We start from the raw sequence: 17,984 nt of genomic DNA, 5'->3' as shown, positions 1-17,984 counted from the left end.
TTTGAATTTTCAAAGAAACTTCAAAGATATTCTGTATTCTGTACTACATTTTATACAGATCTCTCCAACCTGCTCCCCTCTAGTTTCTCCCATAAATCTACTTTTGAAAGCTTTTCACAACTGATGAATTTTGTATGTCCAGCTGACGTTCAGTGACACTGGGATGACATTTCACATGAAAAAATAAGTAGATTGTTTTAATAATGCCTCCCCCCCCCCCCCCATCAACATCCCCAATATCTCCAGGTTCTTATCTCTAGAACTTGTGAGCATTACCACAGAAAACAAAGACTTTGGAGATGTGACTACATTTAGGAATTTGAGATGTGGTTATCCTAGATTATCTCAGTGGGCCCTAATGTAATCACATGTTTCATTTTAATAGGGAGGTAGAGGGAGATTTGATATATAGAAGAGAAGTCAGTGTGACCGTGAAGCAGAGCTTGGAGTGATACAGCCACAAGCCAAGGAATGCCAACAGCCACCAGAAGCTGGATAAGGCAAGAAGTGGATTCCTCTCTAGCACTTCCAGAGGGGACATAGCCCTGCCTGGGTCTTGATTTTGGCCTAGTGATACTGATTTTGGCCTTCAGTATTATGAAAGAATGTGAATTTCTGTTGTTTTCGGCCGCTAAGTTGCTGATAATTTGCTACGGCAGCTGCAGTAAACTAATACAGATTTGATACCTAGAAAAGGAGTCCTGCTGATAAGCATACTTAAAAATATAAAACTATAATATAGAAATGGACAATAGGTAGAGGCTGGAAAAATTTTGAAGAGTAAGATAATAAAAAGCTTAAATTGTTTTAGACTTGGTAGAAGTATGACATTAAAGTCAACTGGGGGGCAGCCCCGGTGGCTCAGCGGTTTAGTGCCGCCTTTGGCCTGGGATGTGATCCTGGAAACCTGGGATCAAGTCCCGCATCGGGCTCCCTGCATGGAGCCTGCTTCTCCCTCCCCCCCTCCCCCCCCATGTGTGTGTCTCTTATGAATAAATAAAATCTTTTAAAAATATAAATAAAAAAATAAAGTCAACTGGTTAGGGCTCAGAAAGAACTAAGCACAATGCTGAAAGCCTATATCATCTTAGAGAATGCATATATTGTAAACAGATTGTTAGTTAAAAATTTGAATTTTAAAGGTATTGTTGGTAAAGGTTTAGAAGGAAATGAGGCACATATTTTTAGAAACTGGAGGAAAGAGGGTATTTATTATATAGTGGGAAAAGACATAAGAATGGTTATAAATCATAAAACAATGGAATATCTTTACATTGCTGGAAAAAAATAAGGTCAGTCTAGAATTCTGGATCCAATAAATGTTTCTGTGAAAATTGAAGAAATATTTCAAGCAAACAAAAGCTGGAATATTCATTGTCATCAAATCTATACTGCAAGAAATATTAAATGATGATTTTTAGTCTGAAAGAAAATGATACCATTTGAAAACTTGGATCTACACAAAGGAATAAAAAGGGCCTGAATTGGAAAATTTGTGGCTAAATATAAAGGTCATTGTTTTTCTTTTAGAAAAAAATTTTTTTGAAGATAACTGACTGCTTAAGGCAAAACTAATAACAATGCATTGATGAATTTATATAATTTATAGAAGTACATAGATGATATAAAGGATGAGATGACAAAATGAAAATATACTAAGAATATGAGAAGTGGTACGATATCATTTGAAAGTAGATTTTGACAATGTAAAGAGAAGTATTGTAAATTCTATTGTAACCAAAAATGAAACAAATGTATATATAATAGCCAAAAGAAAAAGGTAAAATGCTATACAAATAGCCAATCCCAAAAGAACCCTGAAAAAGAGGGAAATGGGACTAATAGAAAGCAGCATGATGGTAGATTTAAACCCTGTCATATTAAGTACTAAATTAAGTGTAAATGGCTTAAATACTCTAGTTAATATTCAGCAATTGTCAGACTGAATTAAAAAATGCACGAGTGATAAGCTTTATATATAAATATAGGATAATTAAAAGCGAAAGGATGAAAAAAATATTCCATTATAAACAGTAATTTTAAGAAAGTTGAAGTTGCTATATTACTATCCAAGTAGTCATCAGAATAAATATGACCAGAGATAAAGAGAGAAAGCTTATAAGGATAAAAACATCTTTTTATGTCCAGGATGAGCCAAAAGTTAAAATGTATATATGATCAATAGCAATATTTTAGAAATAGATTAAAGGGAAAATTGACAATAAAACAGAAATATAGATTAATCTGCCATCAAGGGAAAAACTTTTAAAATCCATCTCTCAGCAACTGATAGAACAACTAGACACACGCAAAAATAAAGATAGAGATGACCTGAATAACGCTATCAAGTTTGACCATATTTGTAGAACACTATGTACAACAACTGCAAGGATACACATTCCTTTTAAGTGCACAGGAAACAGACATTAAGACCACATGCTAGGCCACAAAACAACTCTTAATAAATTTAATCAGTTTGGAGTCACGACAACATATTTTCTGACCATACTAGAATTAAAATAGAAATAAAAAATAATATATCTGAAAAATCATCAAATATTTGAAAATTGAATATTAGACTTTTTTAACTTATGTCACAGAAAAAAATCACAGAAGGAGCAAGAAAATACTAAGTAAAAATACATGTCAAAATATGTAAAATATATTAAAGCAGTGCTTAGAAATATATTTATAAGTTTAAATCTTTGTGTGAGGAAAGAAGAAAATCTAAAATTAGTATTCTGTTTTCACCTTAAAAAGAAATAGCAGATTAAGGCAAAGATTAGTGAAGAAAATAAATAAATTGAAATCAACCAAGTAGACAACAGACATTAATGAAATAAAAACATATTAGAAATGATCAATGAAATTTACAAACCTCTAGCTATACTGATCAAGAAAAAAAACCCAAATTACCAATATCAGAAATGGAAGTAGTTTTATTAATACAGATCCTATAGACATTAAGAGAATAGTAAAGAAATACAAAAGATTTTATACCATAATATTTGGCCACTTGGATCAAGAGTTGGCAGAGTTTTCCTGTGAAGAGCCAGACAATAAATATTTTAAGCATTATTGGCCATGCGGTCTTTTCAAATACTCAGCTCTGACACTATAGCATGAAAATAGCCATGGACATGTGTAGATGAATGAGTTTAAACAAAACTTTATTTATAAAAATTACACAACCATGGACGTGGATGAACGTGAAAAAGATCATGCTGAACACAAAAAGCAAGAAATAAAAGAATACATAGGCGGTTGGTTTCATTTATCTGAAATCCTAGAAAAGGCAAAAGAATTCTGTAGTGATAAAACAGATCAGTGTTTGAAGCCATGATGGGTGTTGGTGATGAATTATGAATGGTGTGAGGCAACTTTTTTCATATAATGGAAAAACTATATTTGCATTTTGGTGGTAGTTTCATGGGCATTATGTATCTGTCAAAGTTCCTCAAACTGTACACTTAAAATGAGAGTGTTGTATTGAATATTAAAGTAAGCCTCAATAGACTTGATTAAAAAACAAAACAGAAGATTGGAGAATCCAAACAGAAACAAAACAGAAAATGGGAAGGTGGAGAATGAAAACAACAAAAAAGAACTTTTAAGTGGAGGAATGGTAAGTGAGAGAATACCTGTTCGATAACCTTGACCCCCCCCCACCCCCAGTACATTTGATGAGTGAGAGAAAGTGATTAGGTGTAAGAGGAAGTTGAAAAGAATGTGAACAGCTGTTGTATAGTATAGCAGATGCCAGGAAACACAAAATGAGGGAATTCATTGCAAACTGAAACCAGAGAGCAAGAATATTGAATGTCAGGTATTCCCATTTCCTTTAGTTTCTTTAGGCATGATTTGAAGCCTAGAGAAAGCAGCAGGTAGTCATTACTAAGGCTTAGGGATGGCAGAGCACATATGGCTAGTTAAGTACACACTGTACTTGTTAAGTAACACTTAAAACACAGTTAAGTGTTAGGAAAAGCAATGTAGGTAGGGCTATGTAGTTGAAGAGGTAGGAGTGGTAAACCTTGGTTAGTAAAGAAGAGGTTGAACATGTATGAAAGATAGGAAAGGTGAAAGGTGAGAATGATCTGGACTAAGAAAGGTTACTTTCTATGATTAGTTCATACATTATGCAACATGAGCATTCCAAAGTAGTGTTGAATGGCAGGCAGCTAAGGCTGAAAATATAAAACACTTCTACCAGGCACAGACTCAGAAAAAGCCCCTCTCCTTTCTGTAAGGAATAATCTCAGTGGACATCAAACTTACCAACTTGTAGCTTTGACAGTAAAGTATTTCACATCCTCATTCATTAATGTATGGCTCTCAATGACATATTTTTTTCAAGAGTTACTTGATGCCCCAAGCCTCAGTGTGTCGTGGGCATGCAGGGCATGTTCTACATTATAACTCCTAAAGGCAGAAGACAGGTTCACTGTAGACAAAAATGGACTAAAATTTCTTTAGTCTCCTAGGATCTTGATAGGGCTGACATGATGGATCATTTCTACTGAAGAAAAAGAGGACCGAGATTTCGACTCATCAATAAAGTATCTGACTCCTCAAGAAATGACTGGAGATTAAAGTGAATCTTAAATTAATTTGAAAAATGCACACAAAGATTATTACCTGCACCAATTAGTTCTGTCAGACCTGTAAGTACCTATGTAGAAACAACAGCTTATAATTAATAGGGGGAAAAAAAAACCACTACTTTTCCTGGTTAGGAGCATAGGAAAGGCAAGTTTGAAACAAAAGTCTTGTTGGGACATTTGACAGGACATCAGCTGTCAAAATCGTGACTATAATTTTTTAATAGCTTTTGAAATTGGTTTTGAAGACTTCTCTCTTACCCTGACCTCTTCCTTTTCAATTCTTAAAATACTAATGTTTATCAGTTTCTGAGTTGCTTCTATATGTCTTGACCTCCATCAAGCTTGCAAAATAATAGAGAATGGAACTTTTATGTCTTTCATAATGCCTCGCTCCATGCTATGCACATGATATATGCTCAATTAATACAGTCACACCTGGAATCCAAGATCTTTCAATGGTGGAGAGGACGAGAGCTGTAGGGCAGAATTTCCAGTATCAGAGCTGAGTTAAGAACAGCAATGGCATATCAAGGGGGAGTCTTTCACAGTGGCTGATGCAAGCACAGGAAGAAGGAAGGGCTCTTTCTCTTCTTCCAAACCTAAGTAACCACTTATTAGGCCCAGAGGAGCCCTTTGTTGCCAAAAAAAAACCCAAAAATAAACACAAAGCCTTAAACAGGTTAATATTTTTTCCCTTATGTGAATATACAAGGTTAAAAAACTTTAACCTTTCTCATCAGGAGAGAATTGACAAGGTTTGACAGTAGCACATGCTTCTCAGATGTATTCTGTCCTCCTTCATCTGTGGACCTCCAGAACCTGGAATGCCGCCATCTAGTACAATGACTACTCCTGGGATGCAGTGGTGAAGTGAGGAAATGGAAATTCTTCCCAGATGTGGTGTCCTACCGGATGTGTCATCTGCCTCCCTCTGAGTTACTCCTCTATACATTTGGATCTCATAATTTCAATGCATGTTAAATAAATTTCCAGTCTACACACAGGTATATATGAGCAGGAAATGCCCCAAAGGGGGAGCCTGAGCGGCTCAGTTGGTTAAGCGTTCGACTCTTGGTTTCAGCTCAGGTCATGATCTCAGTGTTGTAGGATCAAACCCTGAGTTGGGCTCCACTCTCAGCAGGAAGTCTGCTGGAGATTCTCTCCTTCTTCTCCCTCTGCCCCTCCCCCCCACTCGAGCATACTCTTTCTCAAATAAATAAATCTTAAAAAAGAAAAAAAGGAAGTGCCTTAAAGGCACTGCTAAATAAGAAAAATCCTTTGCTAATGGGTACCTCCATATTTGGGGTATATTTTCATTTTAACTATGTATATCCACAGAATAGATTACCTCTGTGTAGAAAACCGCAACATAGTCTCAGAGGGTCCTACACCTTAAAAGAAAATAATTTGGAAAAGCAGTGAGTGAATGGTGACCCTCTTTCCACCTCTACTTGCATTGTGATCTCAGGCAAATTATTCAAGTTCTCCAGACCCATCTCTAAAATGTGATCATGACAGTGGTGCCTGCCTCATTAGACTGTCATGAGGATTCACTGAAATATTGCACTTGAAGAGCATATAGAGACAGTCCACTAAGTACTAGCTATTATTATTGTTAGTGAAAAAAATTCAACAGATACAGCTATTGGGATAGTAGGAACTTTGTAGGTTTCACAAACTTCGTAACTTTCTCATATTCAAGTCAGTTGTAGGACCTTGAAAGAACCACAGGCCTCTTATTTGGAAGAACGCAACACACATCACCTTGAACAAAATAAATTATAGCCATATTCTCAAGTAAATGGAATTGTTAAAACATTTTTGAAAATATGTATAATTTTACTGCTACATCTTTTATCATTTTGAACACTTTGTTTAGGTCTGAAACATTTTTCAAATAATTGCCTGTATGTATTGTTTTTGTTTTTGTTTTTAAGATTATTTATTCATGAGAGACACCGGCAGAGAGAGAAGTAAGCTCCATGCAGGGAGCCCAATATGGGACTCGATCCCAGGACCCCGGGATCACAACCTGAGCTGAAGGCAGATGCCCAACGGCTGTGCCACCCAGACGTCCCTATGGATTGAGTTCTTAATGCCCAGCAGATATTATCCTAAGAGTATTACATGCCTTAACTTATTTAATCTTCATGATAACCACAAGGTAGCTACCTTCATTGCCCCATTTTACAGGTGAGAAAAACCAAGGCATAGAGAGAGCCTAAGCAACTTCCCAAGATGGCATAGCTAGTAAGGAAAGGGCTCATGTAACATCCCAACATGACATGACTTACAATGAGTAGAGCTTGAGTAATTACCCAAGATGGCACACCTAGTAAGGACAGAACTAAAGTTCCTTGACAAAGATGTCAAATTTAGGAAGGGGTAGAGCTAAAGGAATTTGTCCAATATGGTGCAACTGATAACTAGCAGACCTCAGGTAACTTCCCAAGATGGCATAGCTAGTAAGTGGTAGGACTCAAATAAGTTACCCTAATTGGCATAGCTAGTAAGGGCCAGTGATTAAGTACCTTCCCCAGGTCACATAGCCTCTGAGGGTTGGAGAATGCAGGTGATCTAGCACCATGCTTTCACCGTTTCTACTGTAGCACTTGCCAGGCTCAATTGGTTCTAGGCTCTATGCAGTGACTCCTGACAGATAAAATAGCCTGCTTCACTTTATGTTTGTTTTCTCCCTCACTTCTTCAAAGTGGGACCTAAAACGGTCTTTTTTTTTTCTTCTTGCATTTGAGAGGCAAGGAAAGGGGCATTGAAAAACCTGCCTCCACTGCACCACCAGTCTAGAATTAAGGAGCCCTAAGGCTAGAATGTTGGCTTCTAAGAGAAGTGGAAAGGCTGCTAAGACCTGAGGCTGAAGAGAGGGAAGAACTGGGTGTAGAATTAGCAGAAGGTGAGTGAGCCACTTGGCTTGGATATAAAATTTAAAGTTCACCAAAATAATAATCAAGAGTGAATCATATTTTGATAAAATATTTTTGAAAATTAAAAAAGGCAAAACACAAAAAAGCCCATGAAGAAGAAAATATCAAACTTTTAAATAAAGATGGAATCCAACAAAGCCGATATTAGGTGAAGCAATTGAGGCCAAGTCTTACAGGATATTAATTAGAAATACACATTAAAATATTCTTTACCTTGATTACTGTGCTTTGGGGAACCCCTGAAATTTTATGCCTGAGCTGAGTACCTCACTCACCTCCTCCTAATTCTGATTTGGGGAAAAAGAGAGGGGCTGAGAAGCCAATTGGAGCCTAAGGAATGATCCAGGGGCCTCACACAAAAAGAGGACATGAAGCCTAAGAACATCCCATACCAGGTTCCTTTTCACATGTTATTTACTCCTGAGAGCTACCCTCCTGGCAGCTGTTAGCATTGTCATTTATATAATCAAGCTGAGTGTGAAGAATAGAAAGTGACCCAGCCCGTTTCAAGATCTACCTGCCTCTAGAGCCTGGCTATTCCCACTACTGGCCAGTATGTGCCTCATAACAAAATTCTTGATATTTTTTTTCATCTTTTGGGTCATAAGCTCTACCACATGAAGACAGAAATCATAATGAGAAATTTCAAAAAAAAAAAAAAAAAAAAAAAAAGAAATTTCACTGACTTGACTCCTCTTGTAGCTGCCGGAAGTTTTAAACCATAACTTTCCTCTCCTGGTACTATTGAAAAAAATTATAGTTCCTCCTGAGTTACTCATATATTACATCTAGTAAGAAGCTTCAGACACTAGAGTGTTGATGGAATGCACCCATTTCGTATTGGTGCACCATTTTCTGGGCCACAGCATATTTGGAACAGAAAGGATCAGTTAAGTGAATTCAGTGACAACTTACACTTGTGTTATAAATCTAGTCCATTATTTATGGTAATCCAGTTTGGGGTGCAGTGGAAAGAGAGTGGGCTTGGAGTCTGAAATGAAATAGACTGCTGATATGTTACTTTGAATCATTTATTGAAATCTCTCTGGGACTTCAGTTTCCTTTTGTATAAAGTAATAGGGTTTTTCCCCACCATGAAAATAAGGTTATATGACATCCTGCCTTCCTTAAAGTCGACATGACCCAGTGATGAAGAACTGACATTGTGATTTCTACTTGCACATCAGGAATCCAGGCTCAGTCAATACTTTTACCCATTGCTAAATGTAATTAAGGCATAGGGCTCCCTGATCTAAAAAAAAATAATAATAAACATATTAGTAAACAACTACACATAGATCTGGCTCCACTGGTTACTTCATTAGTGTCTGCTGTAGCCACTTTTGACATCTTGGGCTTGGGCTCCAGTCCATAAATAGCTATTACAAATGCATTAGTGTCATCTTGTTTGTACAAGTTCTGTTGTGAACAACAACCATTGATGATCTAAAAAATCACCTTTTGACTTCCATAAATGGCCATTCTATTAATTCATTGAATAAGCATAGTCTTTCAGGCAGAAGTTAATCAAGTATGTTTTGTGTCTCATTGGATTTTGTGCATAACTCCACTGTATTTAATTTTTGTATATTCAATGGCAGGTGCAATGCCTGGATTGTAATAGGTTCCTCAGGAGACGATGGTTGATCCTTGGTGGAAATCATAAACAAATTTTTGTTTGTTTCATCCTTGTATAAATAAACACTCTTAACACTAGGCTCTCCAGACCCTGCTCTACCCCTTAGCAAATGACCCAGGAATCATAGCATCAGATCAAAAAGTAAAGATTAGAGACTAAGAAGACCCTAGTGATTGATATGGTCAAGCTTTTCACTTACTGAAATTAATTTAGATTAAAGGCTAATTCCTGCCATTTAGCTTTATTTTCTAATATTTAGGCATGATACTTTAGAAACACCTTTGAAGGAATTCATTCATTCAACAAATATATTTAGGTATTGTTTTGGGTGCTGATGACTCAAAGATGTCAAAGATACTGTCTCTGTTTTTAAGGATATCACAGACCAATGGATAGCACAGGCATGTAAGCAGATAGTTAAATGCAGTGTAAATACAATAATAGAAACATGTCCAAGGAAGAATATAGGCATAAATAGGAAGTGATTTGCTCTCATTTTGAGTCTAGGAACAATTAACAGTAAAGCTTGAAAACTGTCTAAGGGGAAGTAGGAGTTCTCCTGGTGGAAGAGGAGGAGAAAGACATTCCAGAACCAGAGAAAAGCATCTGCAGATATATAGAGGTCTAAAATAGCATGAAAACCTCCGGAAGTTATAAATAGCTTGGTGGTATAAATAGCAAGGATTCTTGGAAAGGGTGGATGAAAATTAAGAGAATTAAGTCAGGGACCAGGTTATAGGGAACACTTTGTACCTGCTGAGTTTTGACTTGATTTTATCTCAACAGTCCTGAGATACAGGGTACTACTTGGCTCATGTTTTCTCATTAGCACGAGATAACTTGAGTGGCTCATCCAGAATGATTAATCACCTTTTTCTTATGTGATTTTGGGTTGGCTTCTGCCTCTGAGATTTTCAAACTTGGCTGTGAATTAGAGTACTCTGGTGGTAGCTTATTAAAAAAAAAAAAACCAATTTCTTGGGATGCGTGCCTGGGTGGCTCAGTCAGTTCAGCTCATGATCTTAGGGTCCTGAGGTCCAGCCCTGCATTGGTCTCCTTGCTCAGCGTGGAGTCTGCTTTAGATTCTCTCTCTCCCTCTGACCCTCCCCCTGCTCATATTCTCTCTCTCTCTCTCTCAAAGAAACAAAATCTTTTTTTAAAAAGCATATTTCTCCTTCTCCTCCATGCTATTCCTCAAATTAATATAGTGAGTACAGCCCAACACTGATTCCTGAACCCATGTTTAGGGACTGTTGAAGTAGGAAGACATTGACAGGTATGCAACAGAAGTATAACATCAAGGTGAAATTTACTGTTTTGGGAAAGTCACAGGGGTTACCTTAGGGAGGATATTTGGGAAGAAAGGTAAAGGGCACAGGTGACCAATGACAGGGATTCTCCAAGTCATTGAAGTAATAGAGGTCAGATATAAAGAGGGTCTAAGGCAATTGGTGTTGGTTCACAACCTTGGCAGTCCCAGGTATAATCTGAAGCTGGTCCCTGTACATGGAGGGCAGGGAAAGACCAAAGAACCATCCAGATTGGTCCGTAGCTATTTTAATAAGCAAGGGAACTTATATATGAAGCTTGTCTTGGATGGCCACGGAATGAGTAGATCTCCATAACTGCTCTTCAGAATCTTAAAAAATTTATATAGAGGTCTTCATGGGGTTCAGTCCTGTATACAGCCCAGGTGGTCTCAATAACACATTACTCTCTCAAAGCTGGATCCCTGTGACAGCTCCCTATATGAGAATGGTGGGCAGAATGTACATTCCAAGGATGGGAGAGGAAGTGAGCATCTTCCAGTTGCCTAGGTTCAGCTTAAGGGTCCAGCAGGTGGCCACATCCTCTCAAGATTTCCTCCAGCAGTCTGGTATAAAGGAGGAAATAGAAATGACTCATCTGAGGACCTTAGAATCTATGGCACTGGGATTCCCTGGAACTGGATGAGGAGAGTGAGGGACACTAAGGAGTTAAGAATGACTCCGGATTTCTGGCTTGGAGTTTTTGGAAAAGGAAACTAAAGAATCTCAACAGATTCTGAGGAAAAAGCAAAGATAATTTGGGGCATGGTTTAAAGTTGAGATGCTTGTGGTATATTTAACATTAGATTTCTTACAGGCAGTTGGATATCCCAGGGTGGAACTCTGAAGAAAGGTCTGGCCTGAGATGGGTATTTGGGAGACATCTTTGTTTAGGCAGAAGTGGAAACTAAGACAATAGGTGAGATCACTCAGAATAGAAAGTGTAACTGAAGACTGAGAATTAAAGCCTTAAGCCAACAAGTTTTAAGAGGCGAGTTAAAGAAAAGAGTTAGTGAAGGACACAGAGCAACCAGAAAAACGGGAGGAAATCCAGAGGAGAATAACATGACAGAAGTTATAGCCACAGAAAAAATAATTTTAAGAAGAGGGTGTGGTCAGCACTTAAACATGTTAGAGACAAGTCAATGACATGACCACTGAGTTGAGCCAAGAGGAAGTTCTTAGTAACTTTGGTAACAGCAATTTCAGTTAAGCAAATAGGAAAAATTGGAACCAGTTTGCTGTGGGTTGAGAAATCAACTGGAGGTGAGGAAGGACAGATGAAGAGTGTTAATTTTTCAAGAAGCTTGCCTGAGAAGAAAAGGGGAAGGATAGAGTGGTAGCTAGGAGGAATCCACGGTTTAATACATTTATGTGTCTGGTTTTAAGATTGGAGAGAACTGTACATACTTGCTGAGAAGAGACTAGAATTTAAAAAATTGAAAAGGATAGTTGACACAGGTTGGAAGGCCACAGAATGGGCAGTGGGGTTTGCTCTAGTTTTTCTTATGCTTTGAGCTCCTTCCACCAAGTTGGGAAAGTAAGAGAGAGCATACCATAAAGGAAAGGAAAGGGGAAACATTGATTTCTCCCCTGCCTCCCTACCCATAATTCCCACCTTATTCTCTACAATGAGCCCATCCTCCTTGCAACATTTTGAAGATATGTACATTTATAGGCACAGAGATTTTTGTGGCAGGAAAATGTTATAAATGAAAAGTACAGGGGTGTCTGGGTGGCTCAGTCGGTTAAGCTTCTGCTTTGGGCTCAGGTCATGATCTCAGGGTCCTGGGATTAAGCCCTGGCTCAGGCTCCCTACTCGTTGAGGAGTCTGCTTCTCCCTCTCCCTCTGCTCTTCCCACTACTCATTCTCTCTCTCTCTCTCTCTCAAATAAATAAATAATCTTAAAAAAAGTATAGGGGTGATTAGTATAAATCTCTCATTCAAACCACACAGAGATGCATGGACTCGATCTTGAACATAGGGTAGAATTGAAGCTGTTGTTTACCCAGTTATATTAAAGTGCATCCTTAGGATTTCTGTGGTATTACAGAATTGGTGATTCTCAGTTCCCAAGACACTGTAGCTCTTATTGTGATCCTTGTGAGTATTAAATCAGGTACTTCAGAAGGAGGGCAGAGTCTATCCTCATACTGTCAGTTTATTAGTCAAGTAGGGCTGGAAGGATTAATATTTGGTTCAATTCTTCATCTTTCATTTTTCAAGTAAGAAACAGGTTACTATGGAAAAAAAAATGTGCTCTCTCTGCATGGAAGTTTTATTTTATGTGCCTGCAGAGCCTGATGAGGGCACCATGCATTTAGGGTTTTATAAATAATGAAATAACACCCTTCCTTAGTGTAAAATTATTCAGAAACACCTCCATTGGTATCACTTTGGAGGTTGTAAGGACAGTCACACAAAGCACAAAAAACATAAATAGTGCATAAAAATAGAAACAGTGCATCACAGGAAGTAAAAATGTAACCTCAAAGGTAGTAACAGGAAAAGAGGCAGTATTTGGACCCAACAGACCTAGATTGAGTTTATAACTGTGATATCGGCGGAGTCTCTTAGCTCTGTAAACCTCCCCTATTAAATGATGTGAACCCCTTCAGTTGGACAGGAATTTCAACAGAAACTATATTATGTTGGTTTTATAGCCAGCTCCTGGGCTCTCATCAGAAACACAGAGTGAAAGAAAAATCTATTTTTCTCAGAGCTCCAAAACTGCTAGAATTAAGTTGTCTGTCACCTTATACCCTAGAGATTAGTACAGAGACAGACTTCAAAAAAAAAAAAAAAAAAGTAACTTCTTACTGGCTATGAGAGTATGAGCCAGTGGGGCACCGAGGACTGAGCGTGAGTGGGGAAACAGTCTGACTGCACAAGGAACACCATGTTGGGTGAGAGTTTTCTCGCCTTCCAGCAGCTGTCTTTTTCTACAACCCTACTGACTGAAGAGGTGTACAGATTCCACAGACACAAGCCTGTATAGACCAGAAGATGAGCTTATACCTGAGAAATGGAATATTCAACTTTGAAGACCAACATATTGCATCAAGTAAACCAAAAAAGAAGTGGCCAGTGAGGAAAAGCTGAAACCCGGAGGGACCAAAGTAGGAGCTTCCTAATGCCATGCATTTTTTTCTTTAATATCTGCTATACTCCACTCATTTTATTCATTCCTAATCTTGCTTATCTGCAATTTCCTTCTTTAAAAAAAATTCATATTGCTGGACTTATCTATTTTTCTTTTCAAAGAACCAGGGTTTGCCTCTGTTGTTTTTTCTCTCTAATACTGTGATTTTGTCTTTTGCTCCTTATCCTTTCTTTTTATTCTTTTTTGGGTTTATTCTGTTCTTTTTCTAACTTCTTAAGTGTATGGTTGGCTCGTCATTTTAAATCCTTCTTCTATTGTGTAATGCTATGGTTTTCCCTCTAAGTGCCACTTTTGTTGGGCTGTTTAAGTTCTCATATGTAGGATCTTCATTATAACTCCATTCCACTGGAGGGTATTATGCTAAGTGAAATAAGTCAATTAGAGAAAGACAATTACATATGATCTCACACTAATGTGGAATTTAAAAAACAAAACAGAGGACCATAAAGGGAAGGGAGGAAAAAAATAAAACAAGAGGAAATCAGAGAGGGAGACAAACCATAAGAGACTCTTAATCATAGAAAACAGTTTCTGGAGGGGATGGCAGGGAGGCAGTGGTTGGTGTGGGGGTAAGTGGGTGATGGACACGTGATATAATGAGCATCGGGTAGAAGACTGATGAATCACTGACTTCTACCTCTGAAACCAATAATACATTGTATGTTAATTAATTGAATTTAAATAAAATATAATTCCACTCCAAGTACTTTCTTAATTCCATAAATGATTCTTCTTTGAAGTCTGTTTTTAAGTTTACAGTTATGAGGAATTTTATTCATCATTGTGTTACTGATTTTGAACTTAACTGCATAATTGACAGAGAAAGCAGTATGTGTGATATAGATAATCTGGAATATTGAGACTTGAATTGTAGCTAAGTATACAGTCGATCTTGTAAAAGCTCCATTTATTCTTGAAAAGAATGAGTATTCTCTACTGCAGTTAGATAAAGCTTGCTATTTGTATTATCTGTAGTAAATATTTTTTGATCTCCTTGAGCTCTTAATTGAGAAAAATGAATTTGTTAATTTTCCCAGAAGTTTCATCAGTTTTTGCTTGATATTTTCTTATATTCTGTTTAGAATACCACAACAAAATCTCAGGAGCATTGAAGAACGTAAAACCTGGGAGTAATTGATTTACATTCATTGGAGCTATCATTAAGTGGATTTGATTAACTTGAGTATCTTCACCCTCTCACTTTTCCAGCCTCTTAAGTCTGAGATTTGTTTAATGCCTTGTTACTTTTATGGTTCCATTAAAGTTACAGTGCCCAGGGCAAAGTTTTATTAAAAGAGGAAGGAGCTGCTTCCAGGAAATTTCAAGCCACTTGGAATGTTGATGGTGCCTGCTTGTCTGACGGCTTCCTTTCGAGGTTTACATTTCCATTAGCAGTGACTTGTCACTTAACCAGTGACTTCTGTCCACACACCTCACACAGTCTATAATAGTCAAAAAGAAGAGAAAGAGTCCGCCAGCCTATGATGAGTTGAATTTAATAAATTCTTCTAGTCATGATCTAATGATCCTTTTGTTTTTCCTGTTTCACCTTTTTTCTTGATCCCCTTGATAACCCCAAAGAGGTCACTGGGTCACTGGTACCTGTTTTAGCACTTAATTTTTTGGAAATGATTTTAGCTTTAAAGAATTGCAAAAGCAGTATAGCATTCCCATACACCTGTCACCCTTATATTAACAGCTTCCATAACCACAGGATATTGATCAAAACAAAGACATTAACCTTGTTACAACACTATTTACTAAAGTTAGTAAAATAAAGTAGAAAATTTCTCACCTTTTACCAGGTTTCCAATTAGTGTCTTTCATCTGTTCTAGGACCTAATGCAGGATCTCACATTACATGTCCTTGTCTTACGTTTATCTGACTCCCTAGTCTCCTCGATCTGTGACAGTACCCCATACCATGACCTTGATACTTTGCAAAAGTAGTGCTCAGTTATTTTGTAGGATGTCCCTCACTTTGGGTTTGTTTGATGTTTTCTCATGCTTATTCTGAAATCATGCATCAGTGGGAAGGATACCACAGAAGTGCTGTGGCTTTCCAAATGCAGCACACAATGTCAATATAGAGCTATTACTTAGATGGTAACCATGATCACTTGGCTAAGATGATGACTGCCAAGAAGCTCCACTGTAAATTTACTATTTTCCCTTTTAAATTATTACATATTTGGGGATAGACATTCTAAAACCATGCAAATATCCTATTTGGACTTGAACTTTTGCATCAGACTACCTAAGACCTACCTAGTCTTCAGTCGGTGTGGAACTCTAGCCCTTAGGTCACTGAAACTTCCACCTTCCTCAGAACAGAGGTCATCCAGAGTCTGCTTATAGATTTTTAATTTCCTTTTCACTTTGGCCCCACAGAATTGTTCTTTTTTTTTTTGTTTTGTTTTTTTAAATCAGAATTGTTCTTACTGTCTTACAGGCTCAGTTAATACACTTAAAAGAATGCTTGTTACATTTTACCAGGCATTTCATTGTGCTTTGTAATGAAAGACTTTTTGCAGGTTAACTATGGTAATATGTTGCTGAAAATGATTGTTGCTTCCACCTGCCTGCATACCTTGACATCCGCATACCTCTCTATTCTGAAGGCCATCATTATGATGCCTATATTTTCTGAGTCCAAAGTAGACTCCTATTCTGAAGAAATAAAAAAGACTTTTCTTGATTTGTGATTTGTGTGTGTGTGTGTGTGAAAAGATCCACAATTGTGGAAAAATCAAACTATGTTTTGTTTAGTCAAACTTTCAATCATATATTTTTGGAAAGAATATAACTACATAAAATTGAGACAGAAAAATACCAGAAGCACAGAAAAATACCAGACAATGTTTTCTGCACCTATGACTCATTAATCATGTTGCTCAACTTCTCCCTTTCTGTTCAGGTCACATGATCTCTCACAAGACTGTTGCATCTGGATAACACTGAGCTCCGTTTTTCTGTATTTGATGATGATAATAATGATGCTATAAGGAAATAACTATTTCTAAACTATGGACAGGTATACAGGTATACCTAACAAAATAGAATAGTTCTTCTTAGCCTTTTTTTGAAAACTAAGTTCTATAATCTTGTATTGCTATTTTATTACATTGCCCACATCTGACTTCTATGCTGATACATTTTCACCAGCATGCTCCTTTCTATAGTTTTTTCCTTTTTTTCCAACTGCTACCATCTGTCATTATAATTCATCTTCTACACTGAGTGGTTTTGCATGTGATGATTACCGGTTTCCTAGCCACTTGGACTTCTCAGTTCTCCCTGAAAGAGGAGGATCTCATGACTTAGATAACTGACTCATCTAAATTTCCTACTGAGATTAAAACCTGACATGGGAAGTCAATTAAGTGTTTTCTGTTGAGGCTGGGGTAGAAGCTGGAGCTAATGCGTGTGTGTGTGTGTGTGTGTGTGTGTGTGCGCGCGCACATGCATGTGTGCTTATTTGGAGAGGACAGGCTAAGTCCCATTGTTCAATAAAGCAAGGAACAGATGGCACTGTCAGTTCTAGGCACAGCACAATCACACACCATATGAGCATTCCCAAACTGTGCTGCATATGCAAACCCAAGCTGCCAGCAATCCCTCTGATATTTAAATCCCCAGAGCTCCAAGAGAGCATATTGCACCGCATTCCTTTGAACAATAAAAATTGCTTAGCTTTCTGCCTTCCCTCCACACTCCTCCTCACTCGCTGCTCCCTGGGGCAAGTTGGAGATGAGCTTCAAACTTAAGGTTTATGAAATGAAGTCTTTAGTCGTTTGTTCTGTAGGGCAAGGAGATAGTGACACATGGTGGTGCCGGAAATAAAGGAGTGAGACTCAGCCCAATAAATGTGAAAATTATGCATTCACTGAACGAGCATATGAAAATCTCCTCCCTTCATGGGTAAAAGTCTATGTGGAATAGATAATGATACTAAAAAAAAGAAGAAAAGAAAAAAGGTACAATCTCTGCCCTCAAACCAGCTCAAGCTGGTAATAAATCAGGGGAGATAAGATATACAATGTATCTGAAATACAGGTTGAAACTTAACATAAAGTGAGAGAGTTTAAATGAATGATGTCACTGCTAATTGAGAGGATAGACTTGATGGAGTTAGTAGCTTTTGAGATGGACTTGGAGAAGGTGAGTTTTAAGTTGGAAGATAGGATTGGGTTGTAATTCACTAGTGATACAATGAAAATTATATATATATAGTACTCCAGCAATTCCTATTTCCATCACTAATCTTTTAGCCCATTAAAAATTGAAATGAGAAAAAATATTTCATCTTGGGATTTGGCCGTTTTCTT

The 17,984-nt window shown here is 37.5% G+C and overlaps 1 protein-coding gene across 5 annotated transcripts in view; it reads left to right on the top strand.

Annotated features, from left to right (window-relative positions):
* NHLRC3 (NHL repeat containing 3) overlaps positions 1-17,984 on the top strand; it is a 60,602-nt gene that overhangs the window by 20,995 nt on the left and 21,623 nt on the right. For 2 of the 5 annotated variants that reach the window (XM_072797280.1, XM_072797277.1), the window contains one exon: positions 386-16,354. The exons of the other annotated variants lie outside the window; for them this stretch is intronic. In XM_072797280.1, coding sequence (XP_072653381.1) covers positions 386-452 — 67 coding nt within the window. In that variant the 3' untranslated portion in view covers positions 453-16,354. Of the gene's footprint in view, positions 1-385; positions 16,355-17,984 lie in introns of those variants that run through there. 5 annotated transcript variants of the gene reach the window in all.

Source organism: Canis lupus, chromosome 24 (assembly GCF_048164855.1).
Source record: "Canis lupus baileyi chromosome 24, mCanLup2.hap1, whole genome shotgun sequence".
NCBI lineage: Eukaryota > Metazoa > Chordata > Mammalia > Carnivora > Canidae > Canis > Canis lupus.
The sequence above is the reverse complement of the archived record's forward strand: the minus strand, read 5'-3'. Positions and strand labels throughout refer to the sequence as shown.